At 46.5% G+C, this 22191-nt stretch overlaps 2 protein-coding genes across 5 annotated transcripts in view; one reads left to right on the top strand and one right to left on the bottom strand.

Annotated features, from left to right (window-relative positions):
* Window positions 1-22191, bottom strand: part of LOC142761650 (uncharacterized) — a 272706-nt gene that overhangs the window by 200962 nt on the left and 49553 nt on the right. The window lies entirely within an intron of this gene.
* LOC119185812 (pancreatic alpha-amylase) overlaps window positions 1-22191 on the top strand; it is a 40189-nt gene that overhangs the window by 7392 nt on the left and 10606 nt on the right. Inside the window, exons 2-5 of the mRNA XM_075884014.1 lie at window positions 4756-4913; window positions 8934-9123; window positions 13511-13832; window positions 21382-21757. Of these exons, the coding sequence (XP_075740129.1) occupies window positions 4756-4913; window positions 8934-9123; window positions 13511-13832; window positions 21382-21757 (1046 nt within the window). The remainder of the gene's footprint in view (window positions 1-4755; window positions 4914-8933; window positions 9124-13510; window positions 13833-21381; window positions 21758-22191) is intronic.

The raw sequence follows: 22191 nt of genomic DNA, 5'->3' as shown, positions 1-22191 counted from the left end.
AAGACTGACGTATTTCAAGATAATTTTTTTCAAAAAATTTACAGGGTGGAACCAACTGCCTTCTAGCACTGCCTCTGCACTGTCAAATTTTTGTTTTATTCCATGTTAGAATTAGTGTGTTGCATTTTTGGGGTGTGTCTCATTTTTTATTTATATATGTATTTCTCTTGAACATTGTGATTCAGGTGACATTGAATATTTGTTTGGCTCGCTATGTATTTTTTGTATTCTACTTTTCATCAACGCTCCCGCACTGTAATGTCAATTGGTGCGGTGGGATATGAAATAAATAGATAAATGAAAAGTGTCCATAAATAAGCAATAATTTAAGCACAAAGAACGTATCTCTTCAGGGAAAGTGGACTAACAGTGACATGTGCCCACCACAAACTTTAATATGATGCCGAGTTACATTTTAAGCAAATTGGTATTGAGAATAACTCGAGATATAATGAGGAGAACCTAATTGACCAAGAATGTTCAGGGGGTATGTACTGCCTTTGTTTTGGAGATGATGGTGACTGCATGCAGACCTTCATACAAACAGCTATATTTTTAGCTGAGTAATATATTGAGCAGCTACAATTTTTGCCGGCGACACAAGCTAAACTATTATAATTGAATCATCTGAATGACTCTATATAAAAGTATCCATATAAGGCCATATATGAAAACATCCATATAAGACCTTATATGGATGCTTCTATATATATGGTCATATAAGGCCATATACAGCAACACCCATATATGGGTATATAAGGCCCATATATGGCTACATCAGGCATTGGGCATATCTGGTTATATAGGGCCAATATATGGGGATTCCATATAAAGCCAGATATTCCAATTCCTGATGTAGCCATATAAGGGAATTTTTATATAAGTCCATATATAGATTTCTGTAAGGATATATATATATATATATATATATATATATATATATATATATATATATATATATATATATATATATATATATATATATATATATATATATATATATATATATATATACGTTTTCAGTTTTCAGGCTATATAGTTGTACTAACATAACCCACAATATGAGCCATAGCCCAAAATAATCTACAAGCTAAAGATACATATCTGAAAATAGCGAGGTAGCTTATCTATTCAGTGGCAAGCTCCTCTGCAGCTGCGAAGACATCTTTCCGACAATTACGAGTTCTAGCTCGTTCGACGTACCCAACGTCCATAAAGTCATTACCTACGTCTGCGCAAGAGCGCCATTTATTGCATTGAGCACGTTTGGAGACCATCCGCTCACTCGCACTGTGTGAAAGCTAGCGTCATATCCCACGCAACGTAGTTACTAAATCTACGTGAACAGTAATCAAAGTTGCTAATGACATATAAAGGACGACCCGAAGACAGTTAAAGAAAACATAAAGCTAACACGCGCTATGCAAAATTGATTTCTCTAAATGATTTTATGGTGAGTGATGTCAAGTAAGGTGTCCATCGCTGCCACTGTGGCAACGATATGCTCTCACGAAAGCAGGCCTATAGCTAGGGGGACGAGGTCCCCTAGGACCAAGTTACCGAAATTCCGATAGTGAGCGTTGTTTCACCGAGAATCAATAATACAATACACTTTTTTCAAACCTTTCAACAGGTTCCTCTATTCCATATTGAAAAAGTTCTTATCTAGGCGCCTGCACGAAGACTATGGTAATGATGTATAGCTAGTTTTACTTGAGAGAAAAATGCTTATCTGCTATTTTATACTATTCACTAGAGATGCCAAATTGAGACTGTCTATCCAGAGACCTCAATTATAATACTATTCGGGACTTTACAGTACAAGACCATGGTGTGGATATGAGATACGTCGTTGTGAAGGGCTCGAAGAATTCAGGCTGTAGCGAGAGAGGAAGACGAGACGGCGGCCAACGTGGTCGTGTCATTCTATCGCCACTTTATTCCACGCCTCAAACGGAGCCGCGGTGTCTGTCCACGTCCGACACACCAAGTTCGCTAGCTTGTTCTAATCTTCGCGCCGCTCGAGCTAGCATCAGCTGCGCGAGAGGCGCGGCGTGGTGATTGAGAAATGATGATGGTGATGATGGCACTACAGGGCTCCCCCCCTAGCGCTTTACGCGATTTGAAGGCATATGAAAAAAGAAAGAGAGCGACAAATGCTATATACATGAAGGACAATCCATGAAATGTTCATTTGGCAAGTCCAGGTTGTTAACGTTTATGGGCCATTGGTAAGCAGTGTGTCTCCGGTGGGCGACTCTGGGAGAAGCGCAAGGGACGAAGGAGGAAGTGCCGGGTCGCTATGGTAGCCGACAAGCGGGTCTCATGGTGACCTGGTCGGACAGGCCGAGAGTGGACCGTGTGTCGTGAGGTCATGCTGCTGACATCGGCAGAGGGTCGGCAGTGCGGGTTTTGACGTTGGGGTCGACGCAACACAGACCTCAAAGTCGAGCAGCGTCTGACGTGCCGGTATAGATAGACGTGCCGACGCCCGCAGGAACGTGTCCTAACAATACCACCAAGTGTGCGGTGGGTAGTCGGGTACACGACTAGTGGTGGGACATTGCGTCGGATAGGCCGAGTAGGCGCTTGCGCCGTCTTCAGGGTTGTGACTGCCAGTCGTGGCTGCGTAGCAGGGTGGCTCAAAAGTTGCCGCAATGTGCGACGCCTAGCGCGTTGTCGTCGCCGACGTAGGGTAATGGGTGGTAGACACGTATGAGGTATGAGCGTCGTCGTGGTTGTGACACATGAGCTGGCCTTGTGGACACACGTCTGGTTGTTGCCGTCCGGAGGCAAAGGCTCCGGGGAATGGTGGTGGTGGAACCCAGTCAGCGTGGGTTCGCCCGGAGTATTGGACGGGACACCTGTGCTCGTGTAATGACCTCCGGTAGTCCGCGCACGAGGGTTGGCGTGCAGGTCTACATAATTGATGGCTGCCTCTAGCGAACACTCCCTAGATTGCTCCACCGCAGGCGTGGTATGCCTGGTGAGCCTTGTCTGAAGCGGACCGGGCACGTCGTCCTCAAGCGCGTCAGTCATAGTAGCAGCGTCTTGGAAGCTTGGCCGTGGTTGATGGCTGGTGGCTTTAACTTCAGCTGCGGGAAACTGCGAGGACGATGGTGGTCGTTGCTGGTAGGACGTGCAGAGCATTGAGGCTGGTCGATAGTCGCCTTTGGAGATCTGGGAGGGTGAAGGTTCCGCAACCGGGAGGTGAATAGCGGGGGTGACAATGCCCATAGTCGTGGTAGCCACCAGGGCGTTCGGTGATGTTGCCGTCGTAGAACCTGACGTGTCAGCCGTGTTGTGAGCCATGGTGGTCGGCCGAGACGAGCTGGTGGTAAGCATGCCTGCAGCGTCGTCGGCCGAGGACGATGAAAACACAAACCTCGTGGCTGACTGGTTGCATTCAGCCCAAATGTCGCGAACCTTGGCGGATGGGCAGTCTGGCGCAGGACACGCGTCACTAGTGGCCAGACGAGAGGTTAAGTCTCGTTTATCGGACGTTGTTGATGGCGAAAGCTTCGAGGTCGGGAAATCAATAACGAGCGAAAGGTCACCTGTGCCAGACTCCGATGCGGGCGGCAAGGTGGTCGTCATGGAGTCTGGGGGGGGCCACGGTGTCGCGTGCCGTCGCTTTCGTGGAAAACATGCAGGTAGCAAGCGTGCCAGAAGGACCATCGGCCGAGGACTTCGAAAAAACGCACTTCGTGGTGGACAGGTTGTCGGCAGCAGGAACGAGTTCAAGAACCTCGTCGGATCTGTGACCGCGTGCGAGACTCACTGCGCTAGTGGCCGGACCCAAGGTGGAGGGAGACGTTGTCGGGGCAGTTAGGTTGCGGTCAGATGAGAGCTTCGGGCCGGAGGGTCCAGCACGCTGCGACGCAGGGAAAACCTGAAAGTCGCGGGTAAACGGCAGCGGGTGGTAGGTGAGGCCATAGCTGGCAAGCACCGCAGAGCAGAGGTCATCGTAAGGCTGCTGGCTGGAGGTTGAAGTGGCAGAGTTATGACGCAACTCTACCGGAAGGGCGTCATGAAGAATGGCGTGCATCAGCGGCTGGTCCGTGACGCCATTCAGCGCAAGAACGGCATCAAGCTGCATGAACCATACCTTGGGGTTGGTCGATTGGAACGGCGGCACTGGCGGGCAGAGGTGCGGGAACATGGCCGCGGGCCGCTCGGCGAAGGGCGTGTTCTCCGGGTCACCAATGTAGCGAGAGAGGAAGGCGAGACGGCGGCCAACGTGGTCGTGTCGTTCTCTCGCCACTTCCTTCCACGCCTCAAACGGAGCCGCGGTGTCTGTCCACGTCCGACACACCAAGTTCGCTAGCTTGTTCTAATCCTCGCGCCACTCGAGCTAGCATCAGCTGCGCGAGAGGCGCGGCGCGGTGATTGAGAAATGATGATGGTGATGATGGCACTACAAGGCCATCTGATGTTCTTCTATATGTACTGATAAAAGACAGTCAGAGCACCATGGCCAGAATTGATCCAGCAACCAAATGGTTAGCTTAGCCAAGCCCCGTGACCACTGCTACAACACAGCGAAAGACCTATCCCGTCCTTATGATCGTGAACAATATTTACGGCGACTGAATAAGGCAGTGATCAACCAATTTTAGAGATTTCAGGTTACATCGCTCAAAGATTTCAACTACATAGAGCTATATATCATATTCTTCGAAGGGAGTACTATTTCTTTTTTTTACTGCAAACCAATAATCATGCGATTGTTATCACTCTGTCCATTTCAAACAGACATCGCCAGTAAACGAGCACGGCATCGTTTTTGGAGAGCCAGTGAAACGACCATGGTATGAGCGGTACCAGCCTGTCAGTTACAAAATCGGTACTCGGAGCGGCAACGAGACGCAGTTTCGTGACATGGTTCGTCGCTGCAACGAGGCCGGCGTCAGGTGAATGCGCAAGCGGACGTTTCTTTCTTTTTACCTTGGCTGAACATTTATTTTCTAGATGCAAAAACATAGTGGTATTACCAGAATCGCCTCAGACGCCACTGTAAGGCGTGAACTTGGTGTTATAAATAGCTTTACCGTCGGGAAAGATATTAGCACTGTTACAATAATTTTAAAGCAAGTATTCCTGATAGTGACAGGTAGCTTTTGAAATCACTGCTAGCTGTTTCCAATGCTAGCCGTGAGCTCAAAAGCAACGTCACGGTCTCGCTGAGAAGTAGAGGGTGGAGCCGGAATCGCCAGGTCAAAAATAGAAGGATTGGTAAAAAACAGAACCAACCCGCCAAAAAAGCAGCCAACTGCAGCGAAGGCTAGTAAAACTTGCTGAAAGTGGCCACGCGTGTGTGATAAAAAAGTCTTTAAATGATTATTTATGAGAGCCTTTTGGTGGAAGTGTACGTACGTTCGGGTGAGCGCTCCCTTGGAGCGAGCGAAATAGCGGTCTCGTGTAAAAAGTACGTGCGTGGGCAGCACGCACTCTCGATCTTCGCTAAATGCCGTGAAAAGGCACCGTGGTGCTGTTTTTACTTTAGTTTCGCGAAATGCTCCTCTAGCCTGTATTATTTTGATCGCCACTGTAGGTTATGCTGGGACAGTACGCATCAATGCTTGAGCCGAGAAGAGGTTAGAACCGAGAAGAAACAGAAAAAACGCCGAATTGAATTGTGAGATTTCGAAGCACGCCTTGGCCGTCATGTTTTACAACGCATGCTCGAACAGAAGCGGCAGTGACGCCACAGGATAAAAAAAAGTCAGGTAAATGGGGGGGGGGGGGTAGATAGTATTAAAAATAGCCCCCAAACAGGCAGAACATTTAAGGCGCGAAGCTTCTAAAGGGGTGGGTCTGCCCGTCCCTCGTATGCTTGTACGTGACCGCCTATGTATCCACTTTTGTCTCCTACTTCATACTTACAAATATCCCACTACGCCCCATTACCGATTCCCCCCTTCACCGACCATAAAGCAAATACTGTTGAGAGGTAGCCAATATGAAATGCAAGATGGTCGTGTACACTCTTAATCAGGTCCCGCCTAAAGGAATAGGTATAGCAGGAAAGCAGGCATTTTTTCGTCTGATTTCCTGAGTATCGCCAGCATTTAACCAGGACCTGATTAAGAGTGTACTTGTATCCAGGTGCACGTTGAGAAACGATAGATTGTCTCACTGTGCTGATTCCTTGTTTATACGCGACCGTCTATAGTTCCGTCTTTACAAATTGCTCACTACTCCTCATTTTTGATCCGCCAATTTATGGACCACAAAGCCGTTTAAATGAAGAGGAAGCGAAAATTACTTATAGCTGCCACTTACGAATAATAAAATTTCTTGTGTAACTATACAGAGTGTCTGACATAACTTTAGCCAGAGTTGAAAAAAACAAAACATGCCGGAGCTTGTAATGACGACGCGACCAAATGCGTGTTGCTTACCGTTGCCTGGAGTTAGTCAGACTATTTTTGCGTTCTCAAATATTGTGCACTTAGATATGTTTATTAGCTAAATTTTCAAGAAACGAAGATAAATAAAAAATTCAATGGGAAAGTTGTAGATAAATCAGCAAAACGTCCGATTAGAAAGCTTTGAACTGTATGTCTGTTATCTATTAATGTTTTTCTGCCAATTGCAAATGCCTGCGAAATACAATAAATACCACGTAACAAGCCCGCTTGCTTGCCAGTGCGCGTAATTAATCTAGTGCTCCATAACGTTCCGCATACGAACCCCTATAGCATTTGCCCCATTGTGCTTTCTTGACAGGGCCGTAGGGATGGTGGGGGCTTTAGGATGAACAGGTTTTGCTATCGGCCACACAAACGAACACCGCTGTGACTGCTTATTGCTGTAATGAACCGGCGCCAGGGAAGCGTGACGTTCGTACGCAGTACGTTAGGGAGCACTAGAATCATCGTGCGCACTGCCGCTGAGCGTGTTTGTCACGTGGTATTTTTTATTTCGCAGGCATTTGCATTTAGCAGAAAAACACTAATACCTATCAGATATAGAGTTCAAAACTGTCTAATCAGACGTTTCGCAAACCTATCTACAACTTTCTCAGTAAATTTTTTTATTTATCTTCGCTTCTTGAAACGTTCGTTATTAAACATATCTAATTAAACAATATCTGAGAACAAGAAATAGTCTGACCAACTCCAGGCAACGGTGAGAAACATACATTTGATCACGTCATAATTACGTGCTCTGGCATCTTTTGAAACTCTGGCTAAAGTTGCGTGGGACACCATGTATACAGTGTTTGTCCCGTCTTTGATGATGTAGTGGGTGATACTCGCGGATGGTTCACGGTTTAACACTGAAAACCTTCAGTGCTTCGCCCCGCCCATCGTCAATCATTCGGTGGATAAGCTGTGATTTTTTTTGTTCCTGCCACCACCGGAAAAGTAGCCAAATAGGCACAGCTTCGGACAATGATGGCAATCGTGAGCGCAAGGCAGGGTCAAATAAATTAAAATTCTATTCTATCAGTCATGACACCTTTGTTTAGCAACAGTTAAGCAACTGGTGTGCTCATCAGTTATAAATGTTGATTTCCCATTCACATTGCTCAGCGATCCAACTTTCAGCGCACCGCGGCGGTAATCTAGTGGCCAAGGTACTCGGCTGCTCACCTGCAGGTGGCGGGATCAAATCGAGGCTGCGGCAGCTGCATTTTTAATAGACAAAATGCTGTCAACTTGCTTGCCTAAATTAGGTGTATACACCTAATTTAGGCACACGGATCACTAAAGAACCCCACCATCGAAATTTCTGCAGCCCTTCACTATGGCGTCTCTCACAATCACATGATGGTTTTAGGACGTTAAACCGCGGATATAAACCAACCAACCAATCAATCAATCAATCGTCAGCTTTTAGACGCGTTCTCAAGAGTACGCAATAGACGCGCATTATTCCTAGTGTCAAATCATGAGTATTCTGAGTGGGAATGATTCGATTATTTGACTCACTTTTCTCTTAGCAGAGCCATTTACTGCCTCGTTGTGGCATTATACCTTCGGTAGCATAGAGTGCCTTCGAATAAGGCGAACGGTTGAATCACCTAATTCACATTCAAATAACTCCGTTACATTTAGTTCAAAAAAGTTGCCTTCGATTCACCTCGATACTGTCTTCAAATTGCACATTTGCTTCGCGTATGAGCCCGCCCCGCCGCGGTGATCTAGTGGCTAAGGTACTCGGCTGCTGACCCGCAGGTCGCGGGTTCAAATACCGGCTGCGGCGGCTGCATTTTCGATGGAAGCGGAAATGTCGTAGGCCCGTGTGCTCAGATTTGGGTGCACGTTAAAGAACCCCAGGTTGTCAAAATTTCCGGAGCCCTCCACTACGGCGCCTCTCATAATCATTTGGTGGTTTTGGGACGTTAAACCCCACAAAACAATTATATGAGCCACTGCCCCACACCCTGCACTGCTCCCGTATTCGTCCAAACACTGGGGAATTGACCTTGTACGCGTCGTTTTACGATTAGTCAAAATTTTCAGCCATGTTCTGATTACCTGTAAGAGAGCAATTTTGATCAGCACGCGCGTATAAGTCTGCAGCATGCCACCCGCGCTGGGACATCTCACCATATTTGTCTCCTGTGCGTCCGATGAGTGGCTTCCCTGCGCAGCCATTGAACATAATGGCTGGCCTATGCGCAACTCTGCTCCCGTCGCGATCACATGCAGTGACTTAGAGCACAAATCCTCTTGGTGTCATCTATAGGCGATGTTAACAAGCCCTTCTCTCCTCTTACTAAGCACTAATCTGCTTTCTACCTAAATAAAAGTAACGTTTCTCTCTCTCTCTTTTCTTGTCATAACAGAGCACTTATTTCACAATTACAATGGCACGCACGTACTGGCGCACAATTCAACGTTTAACATCGTCACACTCAGCATAAGTTCTCACAGACTTCTTAAACAAATCATTATACTCCTTTTCTTGTCTTTCCACAGAGTGTACGTGGACGTAGTGATCAATCACATGTCTGGTCCTCTGCAAATAAAGAAGGGAACAGCGGGGAGCAGCTTCAATTACGACGAGTTCAGTTACCCAGCCGTACCGTATGGTCCCAATGATTTCAACAGGAAAGAAAAATGCAACAGTGAGTCAGGTACAATTGAGATTTACGGAGATGCACTGCAGGTAAGAAACTTGTCTAGAATTTGGCTTAATTCTTGAATATTTGATATCGGCGTCTGTCGAGTACTCCGGCGTGTGTTTTACACTGTATTCAGGTGTAAATGCCGAAAATTTGAACCGATTTTGTCGAAGGTCACGTATGGATTGCTTGAGTACTCTTTGTCACGTAAAATTAGGAACGCCATTGTCATAACTAAAGCCTTTTTGTCAGTACGAACGTAGCGGACATGCAGTTAACCTTAAATAATAAATGAGCATTGTAATTGGCAACACCATGATTTTTTTTCAAGCTTATCCTAATTACTAGTGCTGTTAAGCTACAAGAAAAAAGTTGTGGATCAGAATTGGCTGCAATAAAATAAAACTAACGTATTCGGTTTTTATCGTATAAATTGTCACGTAGTTCTACGTGTAAATGCTGTAAATAATATTTAGTTGTATTTCTTCAGGCTCATTTTCGTCTGTTGTTGTTCTTTCGACAAATTGTATGCACTTTTGTGATCACTCGAAACTTCTAAGAAGGGCTAAAGATTAAGCTTAACCGAAATAGTAGAGGCAAGGCAACTACTTTACAATGGACAGTTTTGGCTAAGAGCATTGGTCTTATTGTACTAACTTTCTTTCAAATTCGTCATCCGCAACTAAAGTTGCAACGTTCGAAGAAAGCTAGCCACCCTCTGTAATGCTTCTTTTTACATTTTAACAAGATTCACCCAACGTGCTTCTGGGTGCCATCTCAAGTGCACGTGTGAATTGCTCCTTTATTTGAACAATGTGTACTAACTCCTTGCTGATGAAATAAGTAGCACACCAATAAAGTTGCAGTTACATCATTGGTACGTTCATACGCCCATTCACGTTCGTAGTGATACTTAAGCTATGATTTAAAGTGGATGTCTGAGCATGAGTACGCGAACGCGTTTACAGATTGCGCTGGTCGGTAAAGGCCTGAGCATGTGCTATATAAATCTACCAACTCCCCTTCTCGTACCTTGACACTAAAAGCATGTTCCTTTAAATTTGGTAACATAGTATTGTTTTTATTCTGCTCGTTTATTTGCACTGTACTGAGAAAAAATAGTATTACAGAGGGTGGTAATGCAATGATAAATGCCGTGAGAATAAAACAGTTTGTAACAAATTATTCTCAACACATCTTCAAAGAACTATAGGTTAGTATAAGCTCGATACGTAATCGCCTAGAGCAGTCTTGAGGGATGACGCGTACTCAATGTAGGCAATAATGAAAAGTGTAGGTGGTAGGTGGCTTTTAGTGTAAGGTAGGTGGTAAATTAAGGAAAGCGTCTTTTATTTGTACAAATGAGCTATTTGCTTCATAGTTACTGACCCCTTCAGCACTGAAGGTTATTAAGGACGTTGATATTTGCCCCTGGGTACACAGCCTATTCTCACGTCAAATAAACTGACGCCAATTAATTCACACGCAGTCGCTCCCGGTTCCACTTAATCCGAGATGTCAGAAATCAAACTCATTCTGTCGATTATCACCTTTCGCCTATGCAAAACAGCACCGACCAACGTAAAAGGATGTCGCCGCACTAATGAGCCTGTGATTAGCACTTGGTGACTAGACATATAGTGCTAAACCTACTCGCGCTCACGAATTTTTGTTGCTGGCGCCTTTAAAAAACTCCGTCACGTTCAGACGTTTACTCATTTATTCATTGAACGACTCACGCGGTGAAATAACTGCACGACTAGGAATGCGGCATCCTGCGGCATTGCATTTCCTTGTTACCAAAGGATGCGCAGGTAAATAAGTAGAAATTAGTAGAGTGAACGTGGTAAGTTCGTACATTATTTTGTCACAAAAGCACGTAACAATTGAGGAAGCTCCGATGCCTAATGCTAACATGACTTCAATTCACAACAGTATTTGCAGGTGAGCATTGTGAAAAATTTCTGTGCATTGTACGGCAATAATTTTGTTTTTGTTATTTGAACTGCGTGTTTGTTTGTTCTTAGCAGGTCTGTAGTTAAAATGAACTGCGCTTATACTCAATATTAGTTCAATTCAAGGGCTTCTTGTGGCGCTGCAATGTTGCATTGTTGTAACGCTGTAGAGTACCTAGCTGTGTATAAAGTGATAAAATAATCGGGTAGTACGTAGCAACTACAGAGCAAGAGAAATCGAGTACTTCGCGAGTATTTCTATCACACAACTTTATCGTCATTTACCTCACGCAAATTCCTTGCGTTATCCCTTATCGCAACTGTGCTGGCACTTCCCAGTCACGCACGGCGTATTCGCGTGAATCTAGTTTCGAAAAAATTGATGTGAGGAAACAAGTGGATGATTATGACTGTGTGCCAGAATTACATCCAAATACTCAATGCTTCTTTACAATGTAGAAAAATCATATATGCTCATTTATTCACCACAGGTACGCAAGTTTTGAATTATACAGTCAGCAAGAGAGAATGCTTTGCACTAAAGACATAACTACATTTCATCACCTGTGCTATGAAACAGTAAGCACGTGTAGTCTCTTTCTTCAGCATTGTACGTATATGTAACACAAAATTCGGAATAGGTGGCGCGCTCTACTATACAAGATGGCGCCCAGAGGAAGGTCAACTCCTTTGTTAATATAGCAACAGATTAGGCACGTGGACATAGGGAGCTTGTCGCTTTCACCAAATAAAGTCATGACGTGCACTGAAACTTACATGAGACCAATATACTCTCCGAAACCATGAAAGCTCGCCACTGGGACATTCGCGCCGGTGTGAGAGGTGTGAAAGGCTTCGTTGCCGTGCATGAACGACGCCTTGCGAATTCCTATGCGTGCTACAGAAAGCTGCGCTTACAAGAGTTTACGTATGAAGTGAGCGGGTGTCCGAGCTCGTATGTGCCGAGCCTTGCTGACGGATTTGCCACAGTATAAGGCCTCGCGATAGTACCGTCATCACGGATGCACAGAACCGAATGTTTAACGTGGAGAAGGTTTGCGAACTTATATTACGCAGTCGTCATTACTTGTGCTGGCAGGAACATGAAGTTGCTTCTTCAACGATGCACGAGCATTTACCGTCACATTACGTCGTGCGTGTGTCACAGTCATCTTCAGGCACTAACCGTGCGCCGTTCACTGCACTCGGAAGTTCCAGGTTCCATAGGCGCGATCGAAATATCAATACCGAAAGAATACACACGCATGCTTTTCGCAATTTCAAAATTGCAATCATTAGTCGAGAAACAACCCTGTTCGGAAGCTACAAGTAGTACAGGAGAGGTTGGCAGGGGTACTTAGACTGTAGCCGTAATTGCATGTTTCATCGCTGTAACCATCTCGCTTCAGTGGTCGAGCTCGAGTGTGTTGGCAGCATCCGGTGCTCCCTAATATCCACAGTAATTGCGCTACATGCAATGCAAAAGAAAAACTATGCTTCTATTTTCACCTAGATAAAGGATAATATACGTTAAATACAATCAAAGTGACTTAGGAGCGTGAAAAATTATTAACGCACGAGGGGATGGCATGTGCAACTCGCTTCTTGTGAGTTCGCAGCTCATCGTTGACCGTCGCTCTCACTCTCGGTGACAGCCTTCTACGTTCAGCGAAAAATCACTGTCGTCAAGATCGTTTCTTTTAACGTAACTTCTAAAGCAATCTGAGAAATAGCCTGTGCCGAATGACTTGACAACACCAACAGAAGCACGTCACCACGTTTATCTGGGCGTCGAGCACATTTCGCTGGAGAGTACAAGAATGTTCTAGCACTCTCTAATTTTAATATTCTGTCAACAAGCAAGTTGCTCGCAATGTGCTGCTATCTATAGAAAAACGTGCAAAAATAGGGGGTTCAGAGGTGGCCATTTTGAGGAATCGCGAACCAGCGCGACCTCTCGCGTAAAAGGTGAAATTCATGCACTACAAAAGCACTGACGAATGCGATATACGCAAAAAAAAACAAGGTCTGTTTTGACCTTATAGGTCAGACGATGACACCTAACTAGCCTACAAGACTACGGAAAACCTCGCCAAGCTGAAATGCGTACTTTGAGAACTTTCATTGAAAGCGCCAGTTGCCACGTATTTTCACGAAAGCTTCACATAACGCAAGAACAAATCAGATTTATCGTGTCACGGCGGGTCCCGTTTGCTCACTGATGCAAGAGACGTGCGGAGTGGTAGTGTTCATTACTCGCCTACGCGTTAACACTGAAGGTAGCACAGCTACACGAGGGAGCGTCGGCCCATATAAACCTTGAAAGGACGCTCCCGAATTCTGCTTGGTGGAGCGATAGTCTATGAAGATTGCGAATACTTTGGAGTGTACATAAATATTGCGCGTAGCTGACTGTTATTCTACAAATCTTTTCTAGATATCCGAGCAATTCAGGGGTATTTACCTTGTATCACAGGTGCGCAACTGTGAATTGGTCGGACTACGGGACTTGGACCATGGTAAAGATCACGTTCGAGCCAAGATTTCTGAGTTCCTAAATCGACTCATCAGCTTTGGCGTAGCCGGATTTCGCGTCGATGCCGCGAAGCATATGTGGCCTGTCGACTTGAAAGTCATCTACGGAAAGCTTAATAACCTCAGCACAGAGTTCTTCCCTGCGGGGTCCAAGCCGTTCATCTACCAGGAGGTGATCGATATGGGCCACGGTGAACCCATCACTCGCTGGGAGTATATCCCAATGGGCAGAGTGACAGAGTTCCTTTATGGCGCCAAGCTAGGTAAGTGCATAGTCCAACAGGGCTATCATATTGTCGATTTCTATGTGTAGACAAAAAAACACTACTGCGTTTCATGCTACTAAACACAGGATCTTGGCCACTTCATATTGCGCTGTAGATAGTTCAGTAATAGTGTCTACTGAAGACTTGCAAATACTAAACAAAGACTATCAAGCATTTGTTGGCCGGACTGAGCGCTAGACGATGAACATGTGAAGTGCGTCTACATTCTCAGTCAGGTGCCGCATAACGAACGGCATATAGGTGGCGCGCTGCTGCGTATTGACTAAAATGCTGTCTATAGGCAGCCCGGCAATAAAAAGATACCCGTGACAGCCGCGCGCCACAGAAGTAACGCATAGAGCCGGTGAGAGCAGGCGCAAGAAGGGAGAAAAAAGAAAAGAAGGAGAAGAGCCGCCATTTTTGTCGCGCCAGCCTGGCGCCAGGAGCCGGCATAAACTGATGAAGAACCGTGTTCAGACACAAGCGCGAGCGCGAAAAAGAGAAAAAAAAACGCCTCCCTGGCCCCCCCCCCCTCCGCCGCCAAGCCGGCGTCACGTTCACCGTCACCTGCATGCCATGTCATTTGTGCGTCGCCGTTTCGTCCCGCTGTCCAGTGATGGTCGCTTTCTACAAGATGGTCTGGGACGGAAACATTTTCTAGTGCAATACGGCACACTTTATTCAATGTATCATACATTTCTTTGCATTTGGGCAAACACTGGGATGTGCAGCCCCATTTTTACTCGTTTGACTTCAATAAAAGAGTACAAACAACTTTCCCTTCATCAGTTGTCGAGGTATGTAATTGTGTCATGAACTAAATCAAAGAGGACTAGTGCATGCGGGACAGCTTACTGAAACACTGGCCTATGTATGCTGATGTTTATGTTCTACGAAACAAGTTGAACTGATGATTTTAGGAAAGTGTGACAAAAAAGAAACAAACCGAAGGCAGCGAGACAGAGAAAGGTCAATATTGAAAATCGATTGATCGATGTTTGTTTAGTAGTTGCGTAATTTGAAGATGAACAATAAGTACCGAAGTCCGGTGCAGAAGTCAGCAGGAGAGCGTATGTCACCGCCATTTGCTCACTCTTTTGAATAATAAGTACAGTTCTCATAATCCAGAATGAATTTGTAAAAGTGAACCATGACCAAGACAACCAGCGTACTGCTGTGGAGATAATGTACCAGCTATAAAAATCCCCATTTTTTAAAAAGCAACTGTATGCAGTAACAATAATGATTTTGAGGGTTGTTCTGCACCATTTCTTGACCCCAACTGCACGCGAAGGTTTGCGAAAGAGATCTGCAAAAGCATTATTTATTTGGAGGAAGACCAACCTTTCCATCGCTAATTTGTGTACGTCCTACTTGACCTTGACGCGCGTTTCGGCATTCACTTGAACAGCGGTGTGATGCTGAATAAAGGTAAGAGTATACCCCCTCCTCATAAATAAGATCAGTTAAACACTGCAATTGAGTAAAACCAATTGACTATATATCGCGAAATAATGCGCATAAATTCTACTTGCAGAAATAAGTAATCGTCGTAATGCTAAAAAGGCGCTGCTGCCCCAGCGTGCAGCTCGCGGCAGTTCACGCGTACGACATGCAAATGTCAGAGTAGGCATGCTAAAATACCCATGCAGCGTTTACGTGCAAAAGCGCATTGTCTTCAAACAACTGAGAATAGGCTACTGTCATTGACACGCGTGTACTTCCCGATACAAATCAGCGAAATGTTTCCCAGCACACGCACAAGCGAGAAACATACGCAGGTTTCGACAGCCCAACACAGCCTCGTCAGCGAATTTCGATGAGCGTAACATCCGCAGTTCACGGGAAGCACTAAAACGACGCACGAACACACGTTAATCGTTCTTACGGAATGGCGCACCGTGGGTTGAAGTCGGAGGCGAAAGCGCTCACCGTGGTTTTCTCGAGTTCACGAAGCCGTACAAACTATTCGCTCTCAAATGCATGCACAAGGCACGAAAACAGTTCAAGGTTCCATCGCAGTTTGTAAAAAACTGCTTCGTAGATATATACACACTGTAAACAGAAATAAGCCGAGATGGGAGTAAATGACCTTGTCCTCTAGCGCATGCCCCGATGGAGGGACCGTCCGGAGGGAGTAAAAAATTTACTCCCCATCAGTAGGGGGTTTTTGCATAGTGCCAGGGGGGTTTTTATTTAGATCCATTGGAGAACTTTTTCAGGTCAGTATGAGTAAATTTTTTGCATCGCTCGAGAAAAAAAAATTAACGTCTGCAGCCGTACAATACGCAAGCGTAACTTTAATTACATTACATTTAATGTGCACAACAATGATTACAGTACAGAAACATTATCACAACGTTCACGTAATATCACAACACTCGCACTCACCACAGCTTGCCACACGCAGTACACACCTACCATTTAGTCACCGGGTATATACAGGCACCACACTCTTACCTCCCATGCAGTCCTGGTGAAAGCCTTTTTTCGCTAATAATTAAGCAATAAATACGCACGGCATAAGTATGAACTTGCAGTGGTCTGATGTAAGCACTTCAACACACATGCCTTTTAGCCTAAGCATGCCTGATATTCAATATTTTTCTACTATAGCGAAAAAGTTTTATCAGTTGACGCTCTGTCGTACGGGCTGAATTTGCATTAGCAGTACTGTTTGTGGACCCGTAAAATGCACTGTGTCATACACAAAGAGCGCGCGGCCTTGAATGAGCACATTAACGAGGCACATTTAGCAGCTCCAGCGATGAACCGAGGTAGACCGCCGCTACCGCGTTCGATGACTAGGCCTCACTCACGAGTACGGCACGGTGATTTGATAAATGAGAGCTGGCGATCACAAAATGCTTGCTGATGTGCAGTTTACGTCTCGTTGATTTTCTTATGCACAGAAATAGGTGTCCGCTATCCACGCAGTTTGAGCTACGGAGCGATAGACTTAAACGAATGAGACGGTTCGCAGTCACGGTTCCCGTTGCGCACATGCATTACTTGTATAACTCGCAGAGCTCGCCATGGCGGCCGGTGCGCAGTGCGAGCTCGATACGATGTCGGCTTGATACCCACGGCATAGCGAGGCCTTCTTACCACTCAGATGCTACAGCCGGTGAAATACCGGTGACACTCCGAGAAGCCACAATAGGCGCAGACGGGGCGAGCGCGTCGCCGGCGCAACTCTCACAACGGTTGCTGACCAGCCTGCCATGGTCGAGCGAAGCCTACTTCGAACCGCTTCGAAGTTTTACGGTGCAATCGCTGACGATCGTACTCTGCCTCGTTCGGCGCTCGCCTTGTAGTTAGTCATGGACAGCTACAGTCGCAAGGCGCAGAAGACTGGTATACATCCCAGCAGCCTTCATTTTTTTGTGAAACACATTCTTTGCCTCACCGGTGGTCGGTGCTAGCTCGTAGCGCTTGCCGCGGTGGCTGGCGCGCAGTGCGAGCTCGATACGATGCCGGCTTGATACCGACGGCATAGCGAGGCCTTCTTACCACTCAGATGTTACAGCCGGTGAAACACCGGTGACACTCCGAGAAGCCACAATGGGCGGAGACGGGGCGAGCGCGTCGCCGGCGCAACTCTCATACCGGTTGCCGGCCAGCCTGCCGTAGTCGAGCGAAGCCTACTTCAGACCGCTTCGAAGTTTTTGACGGTGAAACTCCAGGAGCAGCCGCTGAAGATCGTAACAGCTTACTTTTGCTACCATTATTTATTCTTCGAAGTTTTTTTGTTACAGGCCCTTTGAAGCGCGGCATTCACGGCGTTTCGTTGAGGAATCGGACCGATGTGCAGCGTGGTTTAACGGTGCGAAATATATTGAAATGTTCACAGTAAATACCAACCGGTCGTTGCTATTCTTCGCTGCACTTATAATTTCGTTGCCTGTTGACAGATGCTTACACGGCCTGCTCTGGCCTGCTACTCTACATTGGGGAAGGGTGACTGGGGAGTGAAAGAGTGATGAATGACGATGGTAAGGTGGAGAGATGATATGTTCTTATTAGGCTGGGTAACTATACAGAAGTGCATTCAGTGGCTTCTAAGAAAGCGATGACGGCTCGTATAACCACATGTGTTCTGATTGCGTCAGGCCAAGGACCTAACACAACGTCATCGGTTAATGGTCGACTAATATGTCGGCCAATCAAAAATATCAGTTGCTGACGTTCGCTTGCATATGCTGAACAGTCGCAAAATATATGTTCGAGCGTTCACTGGCTGGTGCACGGTACACAACACACAACGGCACAAGCGAGTGGTCATCTTGACACCACGCTCGCCTGTCCCGGCGCCACAGTAGCAGTTGCCGAACCATTCGAAGACAGCTCCATAGTAATCACGTACCATCTCTGTCGAAAGAACACGGCGGTGGCAGCCTAATTTATCTAGAAACGCCGTCAAAGCGACACGGGCTCTGCTATAAACGCGATGTTGGCACAAAAACTTCACTCGAGGGATGATTCAACGAAGCTCGATCGCTTCCGTGACAATCTAGAGAAAATACTCGAGATCTTCTCAAGTGAAGGAAGCGTTTTAAGTGAAGGGTGGTTTGTGACTGGGAAAACGCTCCTCAAAGAGCGTGTCGAGTGAAGGGTCGAGTCGAGGAGCGTTTGTGGATACGGGGGTCAGTGTTCGCTGTTATACCGATGTGCACTGTGACTCGGCACGTCGCTGCGACTTCAGCAACGAAGGCGAAGCTGCGTAAGATGGGCCCATGCCTTCCTCGGTGTTGTCGTTTACACCAGCTGTCACCCGTCCGCGGGACTGTGGTTTCGAAAGTATAGGCCAATCAGAATTCACACCGGTCGTGAAGGGTCGGGCTGACACGGCAGTCAGTGAAGAAGGGCGTACAAGGGGTGCTATAGACGCAGAGGCAATGTTTGTCTTGAATGAACTGTGGCGTCGTTGTCGCCGACGTGGCCACTTTCTGATGGTTTCTGCAGGCTCGCAATGTGATGCAAGGTCTCTCGCCATTTGTTTCTTCTTTGAGCACTACTTTAAGAAGGCTTCGTGGGGCTCATCACAACTGGAACACTTCAGGGCATGGCCTTTACAGGTCGAGGCAATGAGCTTTAGCGCAGTTAAAAAATACTCACGTGTTTTCGCATATGGTTCTGATGGGACTTTGTTTCATGCAGTTGTGGAGTTGCAGTGGTTTAGGCACAAATGGTCTTGCCGAATGTCGGAATTTGCCCCCCTTTACACAGGAAGGTTTGGAGCCGGCCTTGAAATCTGTTTTCGAGCAACCTTGGCGATGATGGTAGCTTCGCTAGCTGGTTTGATGAGGCCACACAAGTCGGAGCTTGAAATCGCAGCGTCAACGTCGTAGATTACGCCGGTGACGACGTTGGAGCCCCCTGGAATGTAGGACAGAGGTTAATTTCATCATGATCTGTGAAGTTTCGTAGTGTGTTCAGTGAAGTCGTGTGCAAAACACCAATCGCCATGACGTACTTGTGAAGGTTCAATCGGATATCCATGGTTTCACCTAGCAACAGCCCATTCAGCAGCACCGAAACAGATTGCTTGTTGAGGCGTTTCATGCTGCCGTGAGGGTCAACAGGAACGAAAATGATGACGTTAGTCCCTGGCTTGTGCGGCACTCCTTCATTCCATCATGCAGAGGCCCTGGTGTTACGTCTCTTCACCTTTCGGCTCGTCACAAGTTGTATAAAGTCATCAGATGGTCTCTCACTTGGCAGTGAATACACTTCAGTGTCCTCGCTGTTACAGAAAGGGCTTGTCTGCTTTCAATGCACTCCCTCTGGCAGAGCTCATTGCCGTATCACAAAATTTCAGAGCTTTCTACTATAGTTTAGCCTCGGCTATAGATGTAGGATTTTAACATGCCTCAGCAAATACATCTTGTTCGTCACCCTCTGCTTCTTTACGTTCAGGATAAACTCCGAAAAAAAAATTCTATATCTCATAGTTCCGCACATGCGATTGAAGCACGCGTGCCTAGTTTTCACCACGGCCAGCCTAGACTACACCTGCGCACGCTTCTTTATTTATGGCCTTCTTACCCGTCGCGAAAGAAATGGCCAAGTTTCTGAGTAGTTTCGCCAGTCATCGGCGGTATAGGCGCTGTGACCATGACCTTGCATCTCCTGCCCAGAGCACACGGCAGAAAACTTTTTCCTGACTCCACGCGTACTGTTTTCGAGGACTATCTTTCCTTGTTTTTCACTTGTTTTTTAACCCATGGAAAGTGAAGAAGTGTGCCACAAGTCATGTGCAGGCGTTGCGCACGCTGCACGGAGTGGCGGAGGAGGATCAGGGTAGCAGCAGTCACTCAAAGCAGCGGCAAGAGGCATGTACTACACCCGTTGTGAAAGGCGTAAGAAGTATATTAACTCTATTCTAAAAAACGAGCGCGCAGGTGCAGTTTAGCGCGGCTGTGCTTTCACCAGCCACATGGCAGCTTTGCCACGGCGGCACGGTATGCACGAGCGATGTAGAAGCGCCGCCGACGCATGGGTGATTGGGGGGCGCCGTTGATCGGCTGCGCCACTACTGGAGAACGCAAAATTTCAGTAAATTCATCTCAAAAATAGGCCTAGGTCTGCAGATAGTTGCATTCAACTTAAATATTTGCAATTCAGAAAGTTCTTTTACTGAAACATTTTGCGAATAATGCATGCGAAAACCACTAGGGATTTTAAAAAGTTTGTTAGTATGAAATGTTCGTTAAATGGGTATTCATTCGATGGAGAGTTCATTTTAATGCAAACGCGTATAAATATTTTACGAGCGGTCACAAACTCATAAATTAAATAGGAGACAAAGACAGTCATGTATGGGCCGCGGGCTGCATGCGGCTCGCCTGTCAGTTTTAAAGGGCATTGAGCCACCCTCCATGCTCGGCGAAAGAACGAATTCAGCGCAAAGCAGACGCTCTTGTGAACAACACGCTCAAACGTTGCAGTAGTGTGCAACGAAAAGAGATGGGAGGGCTCGCGTGACGTTGCCACTTGCTTTCTCTTCATACAGAGGTCCATCCTCAATATCATAGGAGCTTACAGCGGCTGCTGCATGGTATGTTGCTGTCAGCCGATAGCTCCCGTAAACCAACGGCGACATTTGTATGAGGCACCACCGGCTGCAGGATGCATTCACATACGGGCACTGTGCTCTATATTGTGCCTAAATTATACAGCAGTTGCACTATATACCGCACACCGAAAAAAAAGCAGAGGGGGGGGAGGTTCGCTCAGTGTCTAGTGGATTGTGCTCAATGTCATGATGATCAGAGGAGAACCATGTCTATTTAAAAGCGGTTCCAACCTGTAACATACTTCTGTTTATGTGTGGATATGTTTTACCTCTCCATATGACGCTAAAGCTTCTGCACGCTCCTTTTGTCCCGCGATTCGTAATGTATTTTATGTAAAGCAAAGTACATATCCTAGTCAAATATAAGTTCGTTTTGCAGAAGTTGTGACCTAAGTAGTGAAATACCTTACGTAGGACATTAGTAATATATTAGTGATTGTAACATACTTTATTTTTGCTTTTTTGAAGGAGACGTGCTGAGGAAAAGACCAAACCAGCTCCTCAAGTACCTTCGAAACTTTGGCGAGGGTTGGGGCTTCCTTCCGGGTGGAGACGCTCTCACTTTCGTGGACAACCATGATAACCAGCGGGGTCACGGAGCTGGCGGCGCGGATATATTGACGTTCTTCGAACCCCGACTGTACAAGATGGCCATCGCTTTCATGCTAGCTTGGCCGTACGGACTGCCTCGCGTTATGAGCAGCTACCACTGGCCCCGCGACTTCCGCAGTGGTGTTGACCAGAATGCCTGGTTTGGACCGCCGTCTGATGCTGCGTGGAACATACGACACGTAGTTCGACGCAGCGACAACACCTGTGGAGGCGGATGGATATGTGAGCACAGGTAATGCTCGTAGTGCCACGAGTTTCGACCTGCAAAGACTGTTAGCCATGCTAGGTCCAGAGCATGGTGTACTGTTTGAAGGCCAACTCCAGCGACACTTTGACCATGTCAGGATTATTGTGTCTCTTTGTGCTTGAGGCAATGTTGTCATGAGCCCGATAGCCGAGGTGCTCAGCAAACTCGAAAATAATTTTAATAAGCAAAAATGCGCAATACCAAATTCGAAACGTCACCGAGTGAATTGCTACGTATGGCGTACTATTTGGTAAGAACCGGTGGTCGTATAGTTGTTCCCACGGCGCGGAATATGAAGATAGTGAAAAGCGGGAAGAGCAGGCAGTGATTCAAAGGCGAGCGTGCCGAGCAGAGCAGGCAAACACCACAGAGGAAGGAAGGAAGCTCTTCCGTGCCAAACGCCGCCACCGTCGCCTTGT

The sequence above is a fragment of the Rhipicephalus microplus genome, unplaced genomic scaffold, assembly GCF_043290135.1.
Source record: "Rhipicephalus microplus isolate Deutch F79 unplaced genomic scaffold, USDA_Rmic scaffold_23, whole genome shotgun sequence".
Classification (NCBI taxonomy): Eukaryota; Metazoa; Arthropoda; class Arachnida; order Ixodida; family Ixodidae; genus Rhipicephalus; species Rhipicephalus microplus.
The sequence above is the reverse complement of the archived record's forward strand: the minus strand, read 5'-3'. Positions and strand labels throughout refer to the sequence as shown.